Source organism: Centruroides sculpturatus, unplaced genomic scaffold (genome assembly GCF_000671375.1).
Source record: "Centruroides sculpturatus isolate CEXI.00-Female unplaced genomic scaffold, Cexi_2.0 scaffold124, whole genome shotgun sequence".
NCBI classification, from domain to species: Eukaryota; Metazoa; Arthropoda; class Arachnida; order Scorpiones; family Buthidae; genus Centruroides; species Centruroides sculpturatus.
The window spans coordinates 426,813-445,203 of NW_019384390.1; the positions used below are offsets into that span (position 1 = coordinate 426,813).

The 18,391-nt window shown below is 30.4% G+C and overlaps 1 protein-coding gene across 1 annotated transcript in view; it reads left to right on the forward strand.

The window, feature by feature from the left end:
- LOC111618206 (lysosomal thioesterase PPT2-A-like) overlaps positions 1-15,611 on the forward strand; it is a 46,490-nt gene extending 30,879 nt beyond the window's left edge. The window contains exons 6-10 of the mRNA XM_023359689.1: positions 474-523; positions 2,783-2,853; positions 5,942-5,996; positions 11,945-12,088; positions 15,363-15,611. Of these exons, the coding sequence (XP_023215457.1) occupies positions 474-523; positions 2,783-2,853; positions 5,942-5,996; positions 11,945-12,088 (320 nt within the window). The 3' untranslated portion in view covers positions 15,363-15,611. The remainder of the gene's footprint in view (positions 1-473; positions 524-2,782; positions 2,854-5,941; positions 5,997-11,944; positions 12,089-15,362) is intronic.
- Positions 15,612-18,391: the final 2,780 nt, after the last annotated feature.

Here is an 18,391-nt window from a genome sequence, read left to right on the forward strand (position 1 = left end):
AAAGTATTTTTCTGAGGTCTGTCTTATCAGGTAAATTACTGTACACAGTGTATTCATTAATTTTCATTTTCATGTAGTAAAGGCTCTATGCCTTCATAAAGGACGTACTTTTCCTTTGTTTAAGGGTATTTGGGCAGTTTATTCTCTGTTGTATTCTCAAGCAAACAATACATACAAGTACAGTACAATATTTTCTGAGGAAACACACATGCTTATCCTTTTTTAACCCCATTCCCAATAACTCGGCATTTTCACAAACTCGGCCACCCTTCGGTCCACATTAGGCCGAGTTTTCAAGGCTCTACTGTATATACTTTTGAAATAACAAACATTTAAATTTATTGAGATCTTTAAAATTGTCTATTTATTTTGTTTAAAGAATATAAAAAATTAAAATTTATTAATTATATAAGAAATTTTAATATATTTTATAATAATAGTTACTAGAAATAAAATTACTGTAATATTTTCAGATCCTCATCATCGTGATATATTTTTAAATAAAAGTATTTTTCTTCCCTATTTAAATAATGAAGTAAAGCATAAACAAAATATAAGTAAGATGATTTTTTTTACATTTCTTATTCAATATTTTAAAATTTAATGAAAATTATAATTTTATTAAATTAAAAGGAAAAAGGTTTGGTTAAATATTTTTACATGTGAATTAATAATTGTTTTAGTTCAAATAGGTCATATAATAATATTCTTAATAACAATATAAAGTTTTACAAACTATGGATATTATTATTATTATTATATTATATTATTTATAGTTATTTATATTATATTATTAATTAATTAATCCAAAAAGACTTTGTAAATTTAGAAACCTAAATAATGCATTTGTCAATTCCTAATGTAAACAGTTACATATTATGTAAAGATGTTTATATAGCATATTCTGTTTTAAATGAAGCTGAAAAAATCATAATGTACATTTTTCAAGAATTTTTTTTTTTGTGAATATATTTATGGTGTTTTATTTACATTTTATATACAGAACATAACATTCTTAGTATTAAATTACTAGTAATAGATTTTAAAGAATTATTACCATACAATAAGTTAGAATAATTTCTTCTATAATATATATCTCTACAAGAGTTTGATTCAGTAAGAGAAGAAAAATAGTAAATGTGATAAAACAGATTTACCCATGCATAATTTTTAATATATTATATCAAGTATAAGTTTTTTCTGTGAGCAATTTTAGTGTTCTCAGAAAATTAACAATGAAAAAAATAACAATAACTAAAGGATTAAATAGATGATGATAAACTACTATTATTTTCTTCCCTGCTTGAACAATGATTGATTTATTTCCAATATAATGAATTGAAGTAAAGTTATTTAAAAAGAGAGTTTAAAAATGTTAATAACAGATTTAAAAGTAGTGGTGATTAGGTTTTTCTAATAGGAAAAGTAGAAACTGTCAGAAACTGTAACTGCAAGTCTGAGCGTTATTTTTAGTTATTTTTATTTTTGCTTTTATTCTATTTTTGTTTGGGGCTTATGTTTTGTTAGGATGAAGGTTTCCTCACCACTCACCTTAGAAACTTAAAAATAGTAGAGAAACCAACTCACGGACGAGAGAAAAGCGCCATAGATAAAACTCGCGCACACTTGCGCTCCCAAGCAGAAAAAAGTAAGTCCGCACCGAGAAAAGGGGGGAGACCCCACAAGCACAACTTAGGGACTCGCTAAACTTTAAAGAATAAAAAACATCCCCAAAATTGTCAAAAAGTCATTGCCAAATTGTCAAAAAATTGTCAAAATTGTCAACCTTTTACATTATTGTAAAAGGTTAGCGAGTATTGTTGGAAAATAGACTGCCAGGCAAACAGAAAAAATTTATTGTTAGCAATAAGTATGTAAATGAGGGGAGTGATCTCACTCAGAATTGTGACATCACCTCACAGTATAATGACCAAACCTTAAGTGAAGATGACCAAGGTGAGCTTCGTAGCAGCAAACGATAGAGAGTATCCGATAGGATACAGTAGTTCCAAGGCGATTTTGAAGTTATTCGATTTGTGGATCGAAGATTAGAGAAAGTCTTGAGAGTTGTGGAAAAAGGTTCCTAGTATATTGAGGTGACGATTAGTAGGATCTTTAATTCATAAGAATTATTGTGTATAAGTTAAGTCTTTGAAATTTCGTCGAATTCCAAAGGGGAATAGAGTTAAGTTAAAAAATAGATTGATTTGAGTTTTGTCGGGTTGATTCTTATTGATTTACATTGAATAAATTGTTATTTGATTTTTACTAAATTTTGTATATAGTTATTACTAGAAATTTTATTAAATGTTGGATTGTTTTTGATTAATTTTGTCATTATTTAATTTGGTGCATGCTTAAAGTCCAGGCCTGGCACATTAACGCGAATCCGCCTAAGTACCCGTTAGGGAACGGCTATTTCTGGCACACAATCGTGTTGATAATCGTTGGAAAAGTCGGAAAAATAATATAGTACTTTACAAAACTTTCAATGAAAAGGTTTTGGGAGATGATATAATACTAAAATATTTTTATTTAAGAAAACAAATGATAAAAGTTATGTTACTAAATTCGTGTATAATTTATTGAATAATTACAGTACGTCCATGTTTAGATGTACTGTACATGAAAAACCATATATATATATAAACTGTATATTCTCAGTAAACGTATATGCACTTAAATGCGAGTGTCGGATGGAGTTGGTTTATCGTCCACAGGTTATCATCCTATGTGATATACCGTGCCACTTTGTTGTTTCCATCGCACTTTCGNAAAAAATTTTATGCGTTTAAAAAAATTGATTCTCATTGGTGGACCTGATGATGGTGTTATTTGTCCTTGGCAGTCAAGGTAATGATGTAATATTTTTTTTAATTAATGTAATATAACTTATTATGTTAATTTTTCTTGCATATAATATAACAAATATATAATGGAAAATTAGCATAGAAATACACCATAAAAGTTTAAAATAATTCCGATTACTTCTTGGCATAAATTGGCTTTAAATAAAACAATAAAGTTATCTTAATGCTAAACAATTGCCAGATTACATCGGGCTATAATATGCTACTAGTTGTTAATTAAAAATTGAGTAATTTGCCTAGAGATAGGCATAAGGCATAATGTCTTGAAAACCCAGAAAATGAAGTTGACCTTGTTTTCACCAATTATAGTATCATATATGATAAAACAAAAAGCCCATCTTGCGGTTCCCTTGAAGTCTAACAATTTTGGTTTAGTGACTTTCTGTGGGATGCATATTTTTCAAGTTATTGCAGTGGATTGATTAAAATAAACCCTTTTCTATAATGTTTAATGTCAAGTTTAGACATTAAAACAATATGTCAAACAATACAAATACCATTAAAAATCACTACTAACATTGTCAAGTAAATCTTCAACATTTTAATACATTTGGTTTATATGAGGAGCGTGAAAAAGTAAGTTGCAATTGACAAGAACTTTTTGTTGATAGATGATATCTAGATGAAATCTGGTGGCAGCACTAGTAATACTTCTGGCTTCTGGCATAGCAGATTTGTTAAAGTGATTACAAAGGTTAATAAGTCATGAAAGATGCTGCGTCATTTGGATGTAGTGTCCAAGTTGGAAGTTTGTACAGAAATTCGTTTCCTATGGGCAAAAAGGTGTAACTCCACTGAAATTCAATGCCAGTTGAGGGACGTGTACAATGAGAAAGCTTTGCATGATAATGCCACACCTTGTTCAGCAGGTATCACAAAGGCCCTACTGGAAAAATTCAAATGGACTGTATGGGACAATCCTACAGTCGACCTTGTGCCTTGTGATTTCCATGTGTTTGGCCCCATAAAAAAGAACTTTTTGAATTGCTGTTATGACTCCAATGAAGACATCACAAACAACATACAAATAGTTATCGCATGTTGGATGGAAATAGAAAAACTCCAAGAAGGAATAAAAAATTCATACCACATTATGATAATCATCAAGTTTATTTAAGTATTCATGTCAAAAAGTAGCATTTAGATTGTACATTCACACAAATAAAAATTTTTGACTCATATGTTTCATACTTTTATTTTTGGTGTGAGTACAACTTACTTTTAGACTCACCCTTGTATCACTTGGATAGCTTCCCTTGTTAGAATAGCAAGGTGATAACTAACAGAGAATATTTATAGCTTAAAATTTTGTCTAATGTTACTTAAAGCAATTAGCATTGAAACTTAACTTAAAAATCAATAATTTTGACTTTGAATGTGTTTGTTTGCTCTGCAGAAAAAACATGATCAAATTTACTTTTCTAAGTTAGGTAACTTTTCATAGATTGCATCACAAGTATATTGTTTCTGTTATATACACTCATTGCCATAAAAATTAGCACATCAAAGAGAAAGTTGTCATATCACTGCAAAACTTGGCATGTGGATAACATCCTTATGTTATCAAATACTGACAACTTCACATAGTCACTCTTCTATTCATAGAGAACTTGCACACATGATGCTCAGGCTCAAGATGTCCTCAGCAGACCACCCATTGTACTAGTCAAGAGGACTGCCTGGTCCTCCATCAAGCATGCATGCAACCAACCGCATCGTTGTCTGCCATCCAGACACAGGTGACATCATCATTACAGGCCTGTATCTCTCTATATCACTTCAAGATACCTGGATGAGGAACATTTAATATTGCAGCAACCATTACATGTGCTGTCATTGACACCGTCCATTGTTACCTCTGTTTGGAGTGGTGTTGCTCCTAATGGGATTTGACTGCAACAGAATGTAACTGGGTCATTTACAGCAACAAATCCAGATTCAATTTGGGCACTGATGACTGTCATGTTCATGTCTGGAGGCTTTGTAGTGACCACCTCAGTCCTACCTACCCTTTGGAGCAGCACACTGCCTCACAGTTGGTGTGATGGTCTTGGTACCTTCTCTGTTGATCACCGCTAGTAGTAATCTAAGGAATGTAGTCCATGTTTCCCATAGGGTACCAGAGAGTAACTATGTGATGTTGTCAGTATTTGATAACATAAGAGTGTTATTGTGAATGAATGACTAAGATAATACAAACAAAGCAACTATCTGAACTGCACAAATCAAACTGAATAAGATAAGATAATAAATATAAAAAAGCATACTAGATGGTGAAGGCGATTGACCTTGAACAGAGCAGACAAATGCCACGATAAAACATTTTCCTCATACATTTTCCTTTTTTAATATGAAAATGTTCACCTGGACGGAATAAGCTTTTCAATAGGGAAAGAATTTTAGAAATTTGTTCAGTAGATGCCAACATTACTGCCAACAAACAAACAAAAACATTCTTGCTTTATATATTAGTACAGTAGAGCATCGATTATCTGACTCAATTAGGAACTCAGGTTGGTTGGATAACTGAAAAAATCGGATAGCCGAAAAGAATGAAAAAAATACATTATTAGTATAGTATATTAGTATATCCCATGTGATTAGTATATCGCTATTAACCAACTTTGCGTTAAATTTTCATCGAAGGTAAGCCTAACAAACTTTTTTTTTTAAAATAATAATCGTCGCTATTGTATTGTTAAAAATTATTTTTAAATTACTTTATTGCTCACAAAACAAACAACCACTCATAATTAGAAAATTAAGTTTCGTTTAAATACTGGCCTCCCTTCTATGGTCGAGCCGTGTTGCCAGCTAAAACACGCAAAAATTTAACAAAAATAATATTAAAGTATCCAAGACATAGCCAAATATTGTAGCGCCACATCACTAGCGGACATTTGAAATTTTCCAACTAGAACGGTCGGTTAACCAATGTGACGGTTAATCGGGGGTCAGATAATCGATGCTCTACTGTATAGTTAATGCAAAATATGATACTTTTGAAAAACTTGCTAAAATGCGATGTTACAAAACATGTAACATTTTATATTTTTCATTTCTTTTTACAGTCAATTTGGTTTTTATACAAAAAATGAAGATATTTTACCAATGGAAAAACAATGGGTAAGTTAAATTTTAGTAATTACTGGAAACTAATTGCAATTTGAAAAAATTGTAGACTTATAAATTCCCACTGTCATCTGTCTGTCCATCTGTCTCTTTCTATAATCTTGAGAATGGAGTTAGACAGATGAACGACAAGACCACAAACTTCCAATGCATACCAGAAAAGTCATGTTTTTTTCAATTCAAAAATTTTCCCCTGAAAGGTGTTAGATAGACAACTGGCATGACTCTGTTGTTAAAGGAAAAGTACAGGGGCAAGCCACTACTAATTTGAGGTGAAGAGCATATATTTTAAATTAAATAAATTAAAAGTATGATTAAAAATTGCAGCCTGTCATTGTGACAATGCACAATAAATAATTGCTCATTTCAAATGCAAAATTTGTGATTATGTAAAATATTTATTACAAATATTTTAAAAAAGAGAACAGGATATATTTATTAGAAATTTTATTTTTATATTACACAAGTAAAATAAAATAATATAAATAAAATTAAATTCTATTTGAATTAATTCTATAAAAATGTCTAGTTTTGTTCAAATATGGTCTGTTGAGAGAAAACAGTTAAATAACAAATTTCACAGATTTTAATGTTATCATTAAAGTAATAAAACACTTAATAAGTTGGCAGGCAGTGAAAGTATTATGCATCATGATTTTTCTATATTTATTCCATTCTATTCAAAAACAGATTCATGGGATTGAAATTCTTGCTCATTGGTTAAAGGTGTACATACAGTTTCTGCAGTATTTGATTGCAAAATTTGTTTACTTGAGATGGTTACTTTCTCTCAAACACAAAGCAATACTTACGTATTATAAATTCTTAATATTTAAATATTGCTTTAAGATATATAAGAAATATGAGTCCAGAAATTTTCTGCTGCACATAGCAAGTAAGTAGAGGAATGAGTCAATCAAAATAATGTGGTTATGTCTTGTTTTAACTATTACCTATAGTATAAAAGTTGCTTCATTTTGGATATTTATGGTTTAAATGTGAGTATTGCTATATTTTGGAATTTTTTTTTTAATATTGTAGAGTGTATTATGGCTTTTGAATGATTACATAGTAACTGTGGTATACTGTAGAATCAGTTGCTATTATATCTTGCCTTAAACATGCTTTTTACTGCTCTGCAGTTTTCCTTTGCATTGACAATACATAGTTACCTTATTAGATTGGGATGATATGGCATTGTGAAGGAGATTACTTGAGGGGTGGGCAGTAATATAACAAATTTTTCAGTTACTGTATTTTATTTTCATAAGACATGGTGATCAGGAGACATACCACAAATAAGACATAGTGACACTATTGTGAAAATCAAACAAGTTTTTTTAAAAGGTTTTTTGTTTGATTGATTGATTATTATCCTGATTATCTTTGACAAAAGCACTATTCCTATATCTATGTGGGTAATAGTCTTTCTCCTCAAATGAAGGAAAATTGATGATTATCATGAAGATGTGAATGGATAACTATTTCTGCAATGGTTTGAAAGTGTGATGCCAAAATTTTATCTGAATATGTCATTATGATTGTTAATACCTCATACCAAAGTGTGAAATTAGAGAGAAAAAAACCAAATAAATCATGGAGGAAGCAGAATAGTATTGACTGGCTAACTTCAAAAAATGAAATCATTGATGAATCACTCATTATAGTTGAATTATTGGTGTAGTAGAAAAGTATATGAATGACTATGAAAGGTATATGATAGACAAAATAGCCAGAACTGAGGTTATGAAGTTCTTAGACTGCCATCTTTTTATTGGATGTTACATCCCATAGGGTTTATTTGGAGTCAAAGTAAAGGGTATATGGTAATTATGTGCCTTGCTACATTTAAGTTGCATGTTGTATGCACATTAAGTGTGGCTTTGCCAAGAGTTGGAGAGTTTTTTGCCAGATTTGGTCACATTAGGAAGAAAACAAAATTTGAGAAATGGATTATCTGAGATAATCCGCTTACCATTTATAATTATATTGTTTAGTACAGATCTGTCAGAGTTACTTTCGGATTTAAGGAGATTTTCTTCTTTACCTGAAGGCATTACTTAAATTAGATACATATGAATTCAATACTTTTGTATATTAATACTGCATGCATTGTAGTGTGTAGTATGAAAAGTCTGTAGAGTTACTTGACATTGTTGTCGTGGCAAGCTGAGGGGCAGGACATGGAATGATTTTGTTCACATTCTGCGTGAAGTCAAGTCAGGATAGTTTATTTATTTATGTCTAACTTAGCACAAAGTAAATACAATGAATTGAATATCATGCGGTAATAACAAACATACAGTACATGTATGAAAAAAACAGTATTTTGTGTACAAATCTGAACAGGCTATATAATGCCAACCATGATTTAACACATTCAATTTCTAATTGGTTTACTTAGGACTATATATATGAATAAGCATCAAAAAATGTCACACAGCCAATCAGAATCGAGATTTCATCTATGGTATATGGTCTGTAAACTGCCACTTAGTCTTACCTCACACTCCAGCAAACTGAAAGTCTTTCCATTGTTTCTCTCTCCCTTCAAAGATTTAATTGATTTCAAGTACTTACTATGCATTTTATTTAAAAGTTTACTATCAAAATATATGTGAATTATAGTAGTTGTATATTTATTAAATACTTTCATACTCATAGTTGTTTGAGATGAAAATTATTCCTATTTTGGATGATCATAATGATGGGCACTTCATTTTGTTACAGTGTGGTTCTATTTTAGTTTTATAAGTTTTTGAGGTAACTTTTCATTCCAATGAAACCGTGGTTTTTATTTCTTTTTACTTTTCATAGACACAATGTACTGACACTTTTTAAACACTTGGCAGATTATTCATCTTTTATTAGGTTGGGATGCTAATTACAAGGCGCGTTTCGCTCTAGCCCCTCCTCAGCCAATCTAAAAGTTTGATATGCGACAATTACATTTATATAGACAGCATACGTAATGGATCGTAGAACGAACAGACCAACAGTTTTTTTATAACATTCATCTAAATAAATCAAATTTACAGAAAAGTATAACAACATCCATTATGCCTGTAGTTTTTATAAATTTAAGTGATATGCCAAGATACAATGACTGTTGCTACTGTTACATACAGACAGGTCTCACACACGACCAATCACAGCAACGTAGTTCGGTTTTTCTCGGCTTGTAATTAGCGTCCCAACCTAATAAAAGATGAATAATCTGCCAAGTGTTTAAAAAGTGTCACTACATTGTGTCTATGAAAAGTAAAAAGTAACTTTTTAATTAATATTTTTACATTATCCCAAGTAGCTATCTTATATGCAGCCAATCAGTTCAATTTATAAATTCCTTTAAGAGTTAGAACCCCTGGAATGGAGGGGGATACATATTATAAAATGAAAACATGTGAGTTGATGAAATACCTTATTGTGCAAAATTATTTCATTAATCATTTTTATAAATAATAAAAGTAAGGTTATTAAATTCTGATCTGTGTGAAAATTTAATATTCATTATAACATTTAGTTTTACAAAACTGACACAAATCTGAATTGATTAAAGGAATACCAATGTTTTTCCATACAAAAAAAGACTTATTTAGCTGAAGTTGAATAAAGCTTTTTTTCAGATTAAAACTGATGTTTCACTTATAAATTGTAGGTGAATCAGAAATAGACAGAAAAACTGAGTACCAGAGATAATAAGATGCTAAACTTATTTTAGCTGAATCATTTCTGAGTAAATATTCTTTAAAGTTATACAAGTATGTCAACAATGTCTTCCAGATAAGATTCCAGCAGTCTTTAAAAAAAAACCTGCCAAATGAAAAATATTGTCAAGTTGAGTATACCAGTTGCTAACAGTTTGAACAGTATAACCAGTTGCAGTTTGAACCTAGACTTCTTATATATCTTGATGAGAAGGGGAAAAAACCAGATTTTTTTCCATTAATTCCATTCATTCAAATAGATATTGCAGTTAAAATGAGTTTTCTGGATTTTAATCTTTGTCCTGCTGCTGTTGTGCCAAACAGTGGATGCCTTGACTCAGAGTTCACATGTGCTCTCTCCTTCATACTGGCAACAGCTTTTCTAATAGATGGAGGGATAATTCTACTCAGGATGAAGTGATTGTGGACCAAAAAGCCAATAATTTATAAGACAAGTGTTGTTCAAGATTGGGTCTTTCCTGATATGAGAGTCTTTTTCATACTGGAGCTGCACACTCTGTGACTGAACAAAACTAATGCCAACATCTTTAGTGTGTAGATTGGCTTCTCAATTAGTTTCTGGTGATAAAACATAAAAGATTGCTTCAATTATATTGTATTCTGAATAAGAAATCGCAGAAACCTGATTATCACTGAACAAAAATCAGACAACGTATCAAAAAATAACGATAATGAAAAATATTGCATAAAATAATTAAGAAATAAGTGTCAAAATATTGTACAAAATCATATTTAATACTTTCATAAGGAGTGACAAAATTTTGTCTTTGCGATATATCATTGCTACACCTGTGTTGAACAAAAAAACACATTTCCTGTAAACAAACATTAATATCATTTATCATCATATATTCATATGCTGTATTTAATCAGAAATATAGAAAAATGACTTGCATATCTTGAACACCTAATACTCCTTAAATCACCCAGAAGTGTTAAATAAACTCGTTGATCAAAAGAGTTACACATCAGTGAAATTTTTAGTAAACATAATGATGGTAGTAAGTAATTACAAGGAAGAATCTGTGGAACAACAGCACAATTTAAAGGAACCTGTAGTATCTTTTAGGCCTGGATATATGCTATTATAAGGTTGAACATGAAGGGACAATTATGCAACAGATTTGTCCATAAACATTGCAACTGCTTCTCCAGATCCCTGACACTTTGATTTGTGGCATCCTGTCTGATAAATGCAATGACAAAAAGAAGCATGTCAAAGAAGTGTGCAACTGAGCATTATCTTGCTGAAAATGTCATAGCAGGGCTGCAAATAGCTAACATGAGAACACAGGATTTCCTGACCATACTGCTGTGTCATCAATGTCCTTTGTACCACTACTAAGGATGATTAACTGTCATATGAGATGGCTTTCCAGATTAGCACACTAGCAGTGAGGGCTATGTGCCACTTAACAGTAAATGTGGGATCAAAGCATTCACCAGTGTTCCTCCATAGTTCAACATAATGGTCATTCATTCCCAAACAGAACTAGGATTCATCCCTAAAGATGATATACCAGTCTGTAGTAGTCCACGCTTCTCTGTCGTGGTGCCATTGCAAACAAAGGCACCAATATTGGAAGCACTAATGGCAGGACTTAGTGGTTGGTGTGCAAGGAAATTTGCTTCTGTTAGCCGCTTGCTAATGATAAGAGAAGAGATAGTTCTGTAGCAAGGTTTCTATCTGTGATAGTGACTGCAGCTATTAGGATTGACATGAGACAGGAACTGATATATACTTTAGCAATGATTATGCAAAATTAAAACAATCTTTTGTGAGAAGTATTTAATTTAATAGTTGATTTTGACTTAAATTTCTTATTTCTCTATTGTAAATAGATATTTTTTGTAAAATTGTTTATAGAGACATTAGCAATACTGCTGAAGTCTTTCTGAAAGCTTGGGGCATGAATAATCTTTAAAATTTTTTATATATATGACACTTTTCTATTGATAAATAACTGATTCTTTACAATAGAGTCAAATTTTAATTTGACTCTATTGTAAAGCAATAGAATAAAATAGCAATAGAATTAATTATTGCATATAATTAATTCTATTAATTGCATATAATAGCAATAGAATTAATTATTAATAAAAAGCAATAGAATTAATTATTGAATTTTAAGATGAAAAAAAAATAAATTTTGAACAAAGAATATAAATAAATGTATAATATATTAAAAAGTAATTGGTATTTTATATTATTAGGTGTATAAAATTGATGCATTTGGGCTTAGGACATTAAGTGAAAGAAATGCAATGAAAATTTTAACCATGGCTGGAATTGATCACTATCAATGGCACAAAAATCAGACTATTTTTGATAATTTTATACTCCCTTACCTAGATTAAGTAAGTATTGATTAAAAAGTTTATTTTATAAGTTAAAGTTGTATATATACTAATTTATTTTTATGTTAAACTTATGTAAATGTTACAATTCATATTTAGAACTGATAATCTTTTTCTGAATTACTGTAACAACAATGTAACCCTCTATAGACAACTTGCATGTCACATATTGGAGTCCTGGATGTACGTGATTGCGCATGTGCATTTTGCTCAGTTCCATATTTGTGACGTTTCTATTGTTGTAATGTCACCTGATACTAATACTAATGATGACAATTTTTCTTCTGACAATTCATTTTTTGATTAATTGATAACTTTATATTCTATAATTGACACCAATTAATTGGGATTCAGTATCGATTATAATTTAATTGATAGTGCAATAGTACTAAACATAATACACAAAAATGAAAAAAAAAAAAAAAAAAAAGCACATGCTTATATAACATCCGTTATTTACCATATAGAACCCACTTAACTTTTCATGCCATAAAAAGATTTTTTTTAACAAGTTGCAGAATCACTAGTACAACCTCATATTGGAAAACAAAAAATCTGTGATAAACAAAGCAACAGTAAGCAACTAATTTAGGAGAATAACTGAGCAAATGCATATTGATAACACTTCTAAGAACTCTGTGATTTTTTTGGTATTTCTGTTCTCCTTCTAAGAAAAAAAGTCAATGTCAAACTTAATGATTTTTACAATTATTGCATTGTGTGTGTGTGTGTGTGTGTGTGTGTAATTTGTCAAAGTAATAGTTTTTGTTTCATTTTTTGCAGCTTAGAATAATAAATAAAATTCACAATCTGTTCAAGTTTGTGTTTATAAATATACCCAGTAACAAAAAGAATAAAATTGCAATCAAATATTAGTTTTTTAAATTACAATTATTGAAAACAGCTACATTGAGCTGTAGATTGTAAAACTATGTTGAGTGTATGATGCTTTGTGTATGAAGTATATAGATGCACCCATAGTTGTAACACAGTAGTACATATGATTATGGATATCTGTATGACTCATAGATGAAGCGACATTATGTCATAATCGTAATGTTATTTCAAAAGGAACATAATCAATTAATGCAGTTATTTTAACCATGATTTGTCAATTATAAATGTTTGATTGCCATCACTACCTGATATATGACAGTAACCAAACTTTAATGGGGAAAGGTGTAAACTTTGAGTGGTTTATCTAATGAAGAGTAAGGTGTAAGTAAACTTTAAAACAGATTGAAACAAATTAGACAATTACAAAGAAAAAATTATTACACAGCACTTATATTGTATCATTGTACTGACTAAAAATGTACAGTACATTTATGATAGAAATGATGCTATGCAATGGTCAATAAAACTATGTCATAGTTTCTGTTAATGTACTTAAAGTTCTTTTACTAGAAGAGGTATGTTCCGAAGAACTCTTTATTGAAATATTTGGATCAACCCATCCACTTTTTACAAAATTGTGAGCTTCAAGTGATTTATATGCTTTCATGTGGAAGAGTTAAAAATTGAGAATATGGTGACATCTTGTCTTAATAACCAATCTCTCGCCACGAAGTACAATCCTCTACAAATGAATTTGAGTCATCTTTGTACAAACACTCCACGACACATTACAATTTTACTTTTTTACCACTTGGCATCTTGATCAGTAAGAGTTGTTAAATAACTCTTACTGATCAAAACACGAGCTATTTACTGGCAGAAGCGATGGTAAACATTCAGATGCAAGCCAAACTATATACACCTCCACAAATATGGGCACAGGAGGAGCAATGGTCATTTGGTCACATGAAATGATGTTCATGCAAGTTCTCTATAGAATGAAAACCTGCCAAAATAGAAAATTTTGGCTTATGCCATTAAGTTTACTAATACAGTAAAATGAATCATCAGTCACTCAGATCGTAAATGTATAACTTTATCCTAGAAACAGTCAATTGGAATTAGAGATATGTTTAACAAGATTGTATGTTTTAATGAGATGTCCTATACAGTAGAACCTCTCTAGTCCGCCCTCGGCTAGTCCGTCACTCCGGTTAATCCAACCGTGGTTGGAGTCGAGAAACTTGTCCCGACTCGTCAGTGACTCACTGTCCGTGGCGTTCTTGTGTTCGTTACAGTATATGTTTTACATTGTGTGTACAGTACGTGTACAGTTTTGTGTGTGTTTTCAACATGTCAGGAGTGAAACGTAAACACATTACTCTTTCATTAAATGAAAAATTAACAGTGCTATAAAGACTGGACAAAGGGAAGATTGTTCATTTTACTTTTTTCTGATAATCTGACCTTTTATGCGTTCCGACCATATCCCCAGTCCCAAAGGTGACGGATTAGAGGGGTTCTACTGTAATTATCCAAACTATTTCATAATTTTTGTTAGTAGAAAATATGGCATCTGATCACATCTAGAATAAGGTTCTTTTTTTGATTTTCTTCTTTAAATAATTTCTTATATTGTGGCATAAATTATTTTTAATTTAAGAAAAAAAATTTCTTAACTTACAAAACTGAAGTTCTCATTGAGCAAATTAGTTTTAGAATAGTGAATAACAATTTTTTTTATTATTTTATAGAGAATAAAATTTGGAAATTATAAACTGAAATAAAACCAATATGTAAATTCATTTCATTATTATTACAGTATTTCAGATATTGTGCTATATAAAATCTAAAATTTTTCTTATTTTATGATCATTAAAATTAACCGATAAATAATTAAATTGGTTTGTCTTGAAAAATTGAATTTGCCATTTATGGCACATAATTAGGTTTTTGAGTAAAATCTGTCAGCTAAATATTTGCTTTAAATTAAAAAATGAAAGTAATAGTCGTAATTTAGATTACTTGTAAATTGTTTTCAAAAACATACAGATGCAATATTTTTAAATAACATGATTGAAATTAAATTTTTCATTATTAATTCTTAATACTTGAAATAAATTTAACTTATAGAAAGACTAAGATGTAAAAAATCTTGTATTAACCTGTAGGATGAAGAATGTGTTTTATGTCACAAAGGCATTCAATTTTTTGGAATCCACATAAATTAGTCATTTATCAAAGATATTTTGATTATTGCATAAACAAATTATGAGTTTGAGATTGGACTTTTTATTCATTTTATTGGAGAATTATTTTTATAAATTGAGTGTTATAGGGTACCAGAAATATTTGGAATTACATTTGTAAAATTCCAACAAAAATATTTCTTTTATTTCAATTTATATATATAATCTACAATAATTTAATATTGCAGGTCATTGCCAGGAAGCATTTCACATCACTACAAATTCAAAAGTTCAACACTAACATAAATGTCTTATCCAAGTAAATTGGTAATATATATATATATGTATGTATGTATATAGATTTTTAATTCTATTTTGTGTGTTGATTTTAACAATGTTACTTTTACATATTTTAAAAAAATTAAAAAGCTACGACTGTTATAACTAATACTGTAAAGATTTATGCACAATAAAATTATTTTTTAGATTCATACCTATTTTATAAGTTTGATGTTTCATATTAATCAAAATATTTAATTACACCTATTAAATAACAATTTCATTTTTAATTATCTACAGATGTTAATTTGACGGCAGAATTACTGTAATATCTTGTGACTAATCTGTGGGCTATCTGTGTTTAAAAGTCAATTTGAAAGCAGTGCAAAATTTAGTTAGAAAATAATCCAATAGCCTTTCTTTTGCCTAAACTTATCAAGTGTGTGTTTAAAAATGCAAAAACTTTTTATCCCACACATCTGCCATAATAATTTTTCTAGAAACCACCAAAGACATGAAAAGGTGTATAAACAAGGCGTGTGTACACGGATCTCACTCGCCCTCAGTTCGATTTTAGACATTTATTTAAACATATACTTTGAATTTTCCATTTCTAAAATAGAAGCTGATTATTACTGTATATTAGTTTTCTCTAGTGGGTTCAGAAGTTATTTAGCTCTTATTCATGTCATTGGAAATTGTAAAGGTTATATGCAACTTTAGCATGAATAAGTGGTAAATAAAATAATAATAATGAAAATTGATATTAAAATTAACAATAACATTATCTAATAGGGAAATCATTCCTGCCAAAATGACTTTGGCAGTGTGCTATACTGGACTTGTTTGAAAAGCCTTCATTATATCATCTAGGTTTAAAACCTCAATGTTGATCATCTCTAGTATAATAGATCTTTTTCTGTTTAATTTTTTCAAAGTTATTTTCGTACTTACTTTTTATTATTAATTTATATAATAATTATGGTAAAATGGCCAGAACAATAAGTATACTCTTAGAAAATTTATAAAAATTTCTAAAAAGACATGATTGCTTAGATAAGCATAATTCAAATATAAACTGCCATCTGCATTTTAGGCAAATTCCAGTGGAAAATCATCATTGGGCTGCAATTTGAAAAAATTGTAGACCTATAAATTCCCACTGTCATCTGTCTGTCTATCTTTCCATAATCTTGAGAACAAAGTTAGATAGATGAAAGACGAGACCAGATATGGAAACTTTAGGAGGAGGAGGCCCCGATTAACTATGTAAAAGCTTTTGATGCAAACTGGAAGTTATATTATTTCAAATCAAAAATTTTCCTCTGAAAGGTGTTAGATGACCAGCACAACTCTTGTTAAAGGAAAAGTAAAATGTACTGTACCTGTACAGGGGCAAGCCACTACTAATTTGAAGTGAAGAGCATATATTTTAAATTGTCATAATCATATTTTTAATTTATTTAATTTCAGACTGCAATTTTTAATCATATTTAATCATCAATAATTGCTTGTTTTTTAATACAGTGGGTGATCGGTTAATAAACAGTTCGGTTAACGAACACTTTCGCGAAAGATTTTTATGTTCAGACAACAAACACCTCCGAGAACAAATACAAGAAGCAATGGCATAAAATAATGCACACCGAATGATCTTCCCTTGTCTTTAGGGAACAATTCGAACTTTTCAGAGCACGGGAGACATTGACATCAACACTCAACCAGGTATATACTGATCGGATAGTATTCCTACTAACTTTGAAACTCTCCCTTGTAATTCCAGCCTTTTATTTTTTTGACAGAAACAATTCTTTTATAGTATTCGTGAGACTGTCAGGCCAGCACTTGTTAAGTTTTCCATTGGTTTTTATTTTCGAAAGGTTAGAGTATAATAGCAAAAGTAGAAAGTGGCAGAAGATGTCTGATGTTGCTGGGCAGTATGGCTTGAACAGGTCTACAATAGGCCGCAGTTTAATCTTATCTAAGAAAGATAGTAAAAAGTATAATCAAGAAGACTCAAGCAGCTAAAGGAGTAACAAAAATCACATCTGAGAAATAAAGAACATTGAAGAGTTCATAATGGAACCTGAAACGGATCTAACGACAGAAGAACGCCAAGAACTCTTGAGTGAAGAACACGAAGAATCTCGGCAATTTATGTTTTCTTCTGAAAAAGAGGACTAATGCTGATATCTGCTATTCAAAAGATCTTTAAGAAGTGGGAGGATGTCAGAACAATGGTCTTAGAATGGCATCCAAACCAGATTGACGTTAATAGGCTTGGGGATCTCTACAATTTCAATGCTATTATTAATTTCTTCTGATAAATCCTGAAGAGGGAAAAGCAATCGACATTAGACAGGTTCTTTAACCCCAAACAAACGGAAAAAACATGACATATACACAGTCTTGAATTTTTATTATTACATATATACAGCTGTCCCTTGATAATCCGACAGGTATGGGACCAAAGGGTGTCGGATTACCGAAAGTCATTACATATTTGGCATTGTTTTGCTAGCAGTAGCCTACAATATTCCCTACTCCAACTGTTCAAACAGAACTGCTCACGGAAAACACATGAAATGTGTGTCATCGTGTAAGAATTGGGTGGGGAGATTCACGTCGCGACATGCTTCTGTGCAAGCAGACACGTAACGGGGACCTTGACGGGAGGTGTGGCCGACGACTGAGCATGTCGGATTACAAAATGTCAGATTATCAAGGGACAGCTGTACTTTCTTACTGCATTTATATTTTTTTATTTTTTGGGGTCACCAGAATGAATGAATCAAATTCTCATAAAAACCTATGGTAAATCGATAATCGGTTAACAAACAATTCGGATAGCGAACAAAGTCTTGGAACGGATTATGTTCATTAAATCGATCACCCACTGTATATTATATTAAAAAATGAGCAATTATTTATTATTATTTTTGTTCCATTTACATTACTCAATAATTTTAAATAGTTGATTTAAAATATATAAAATTAC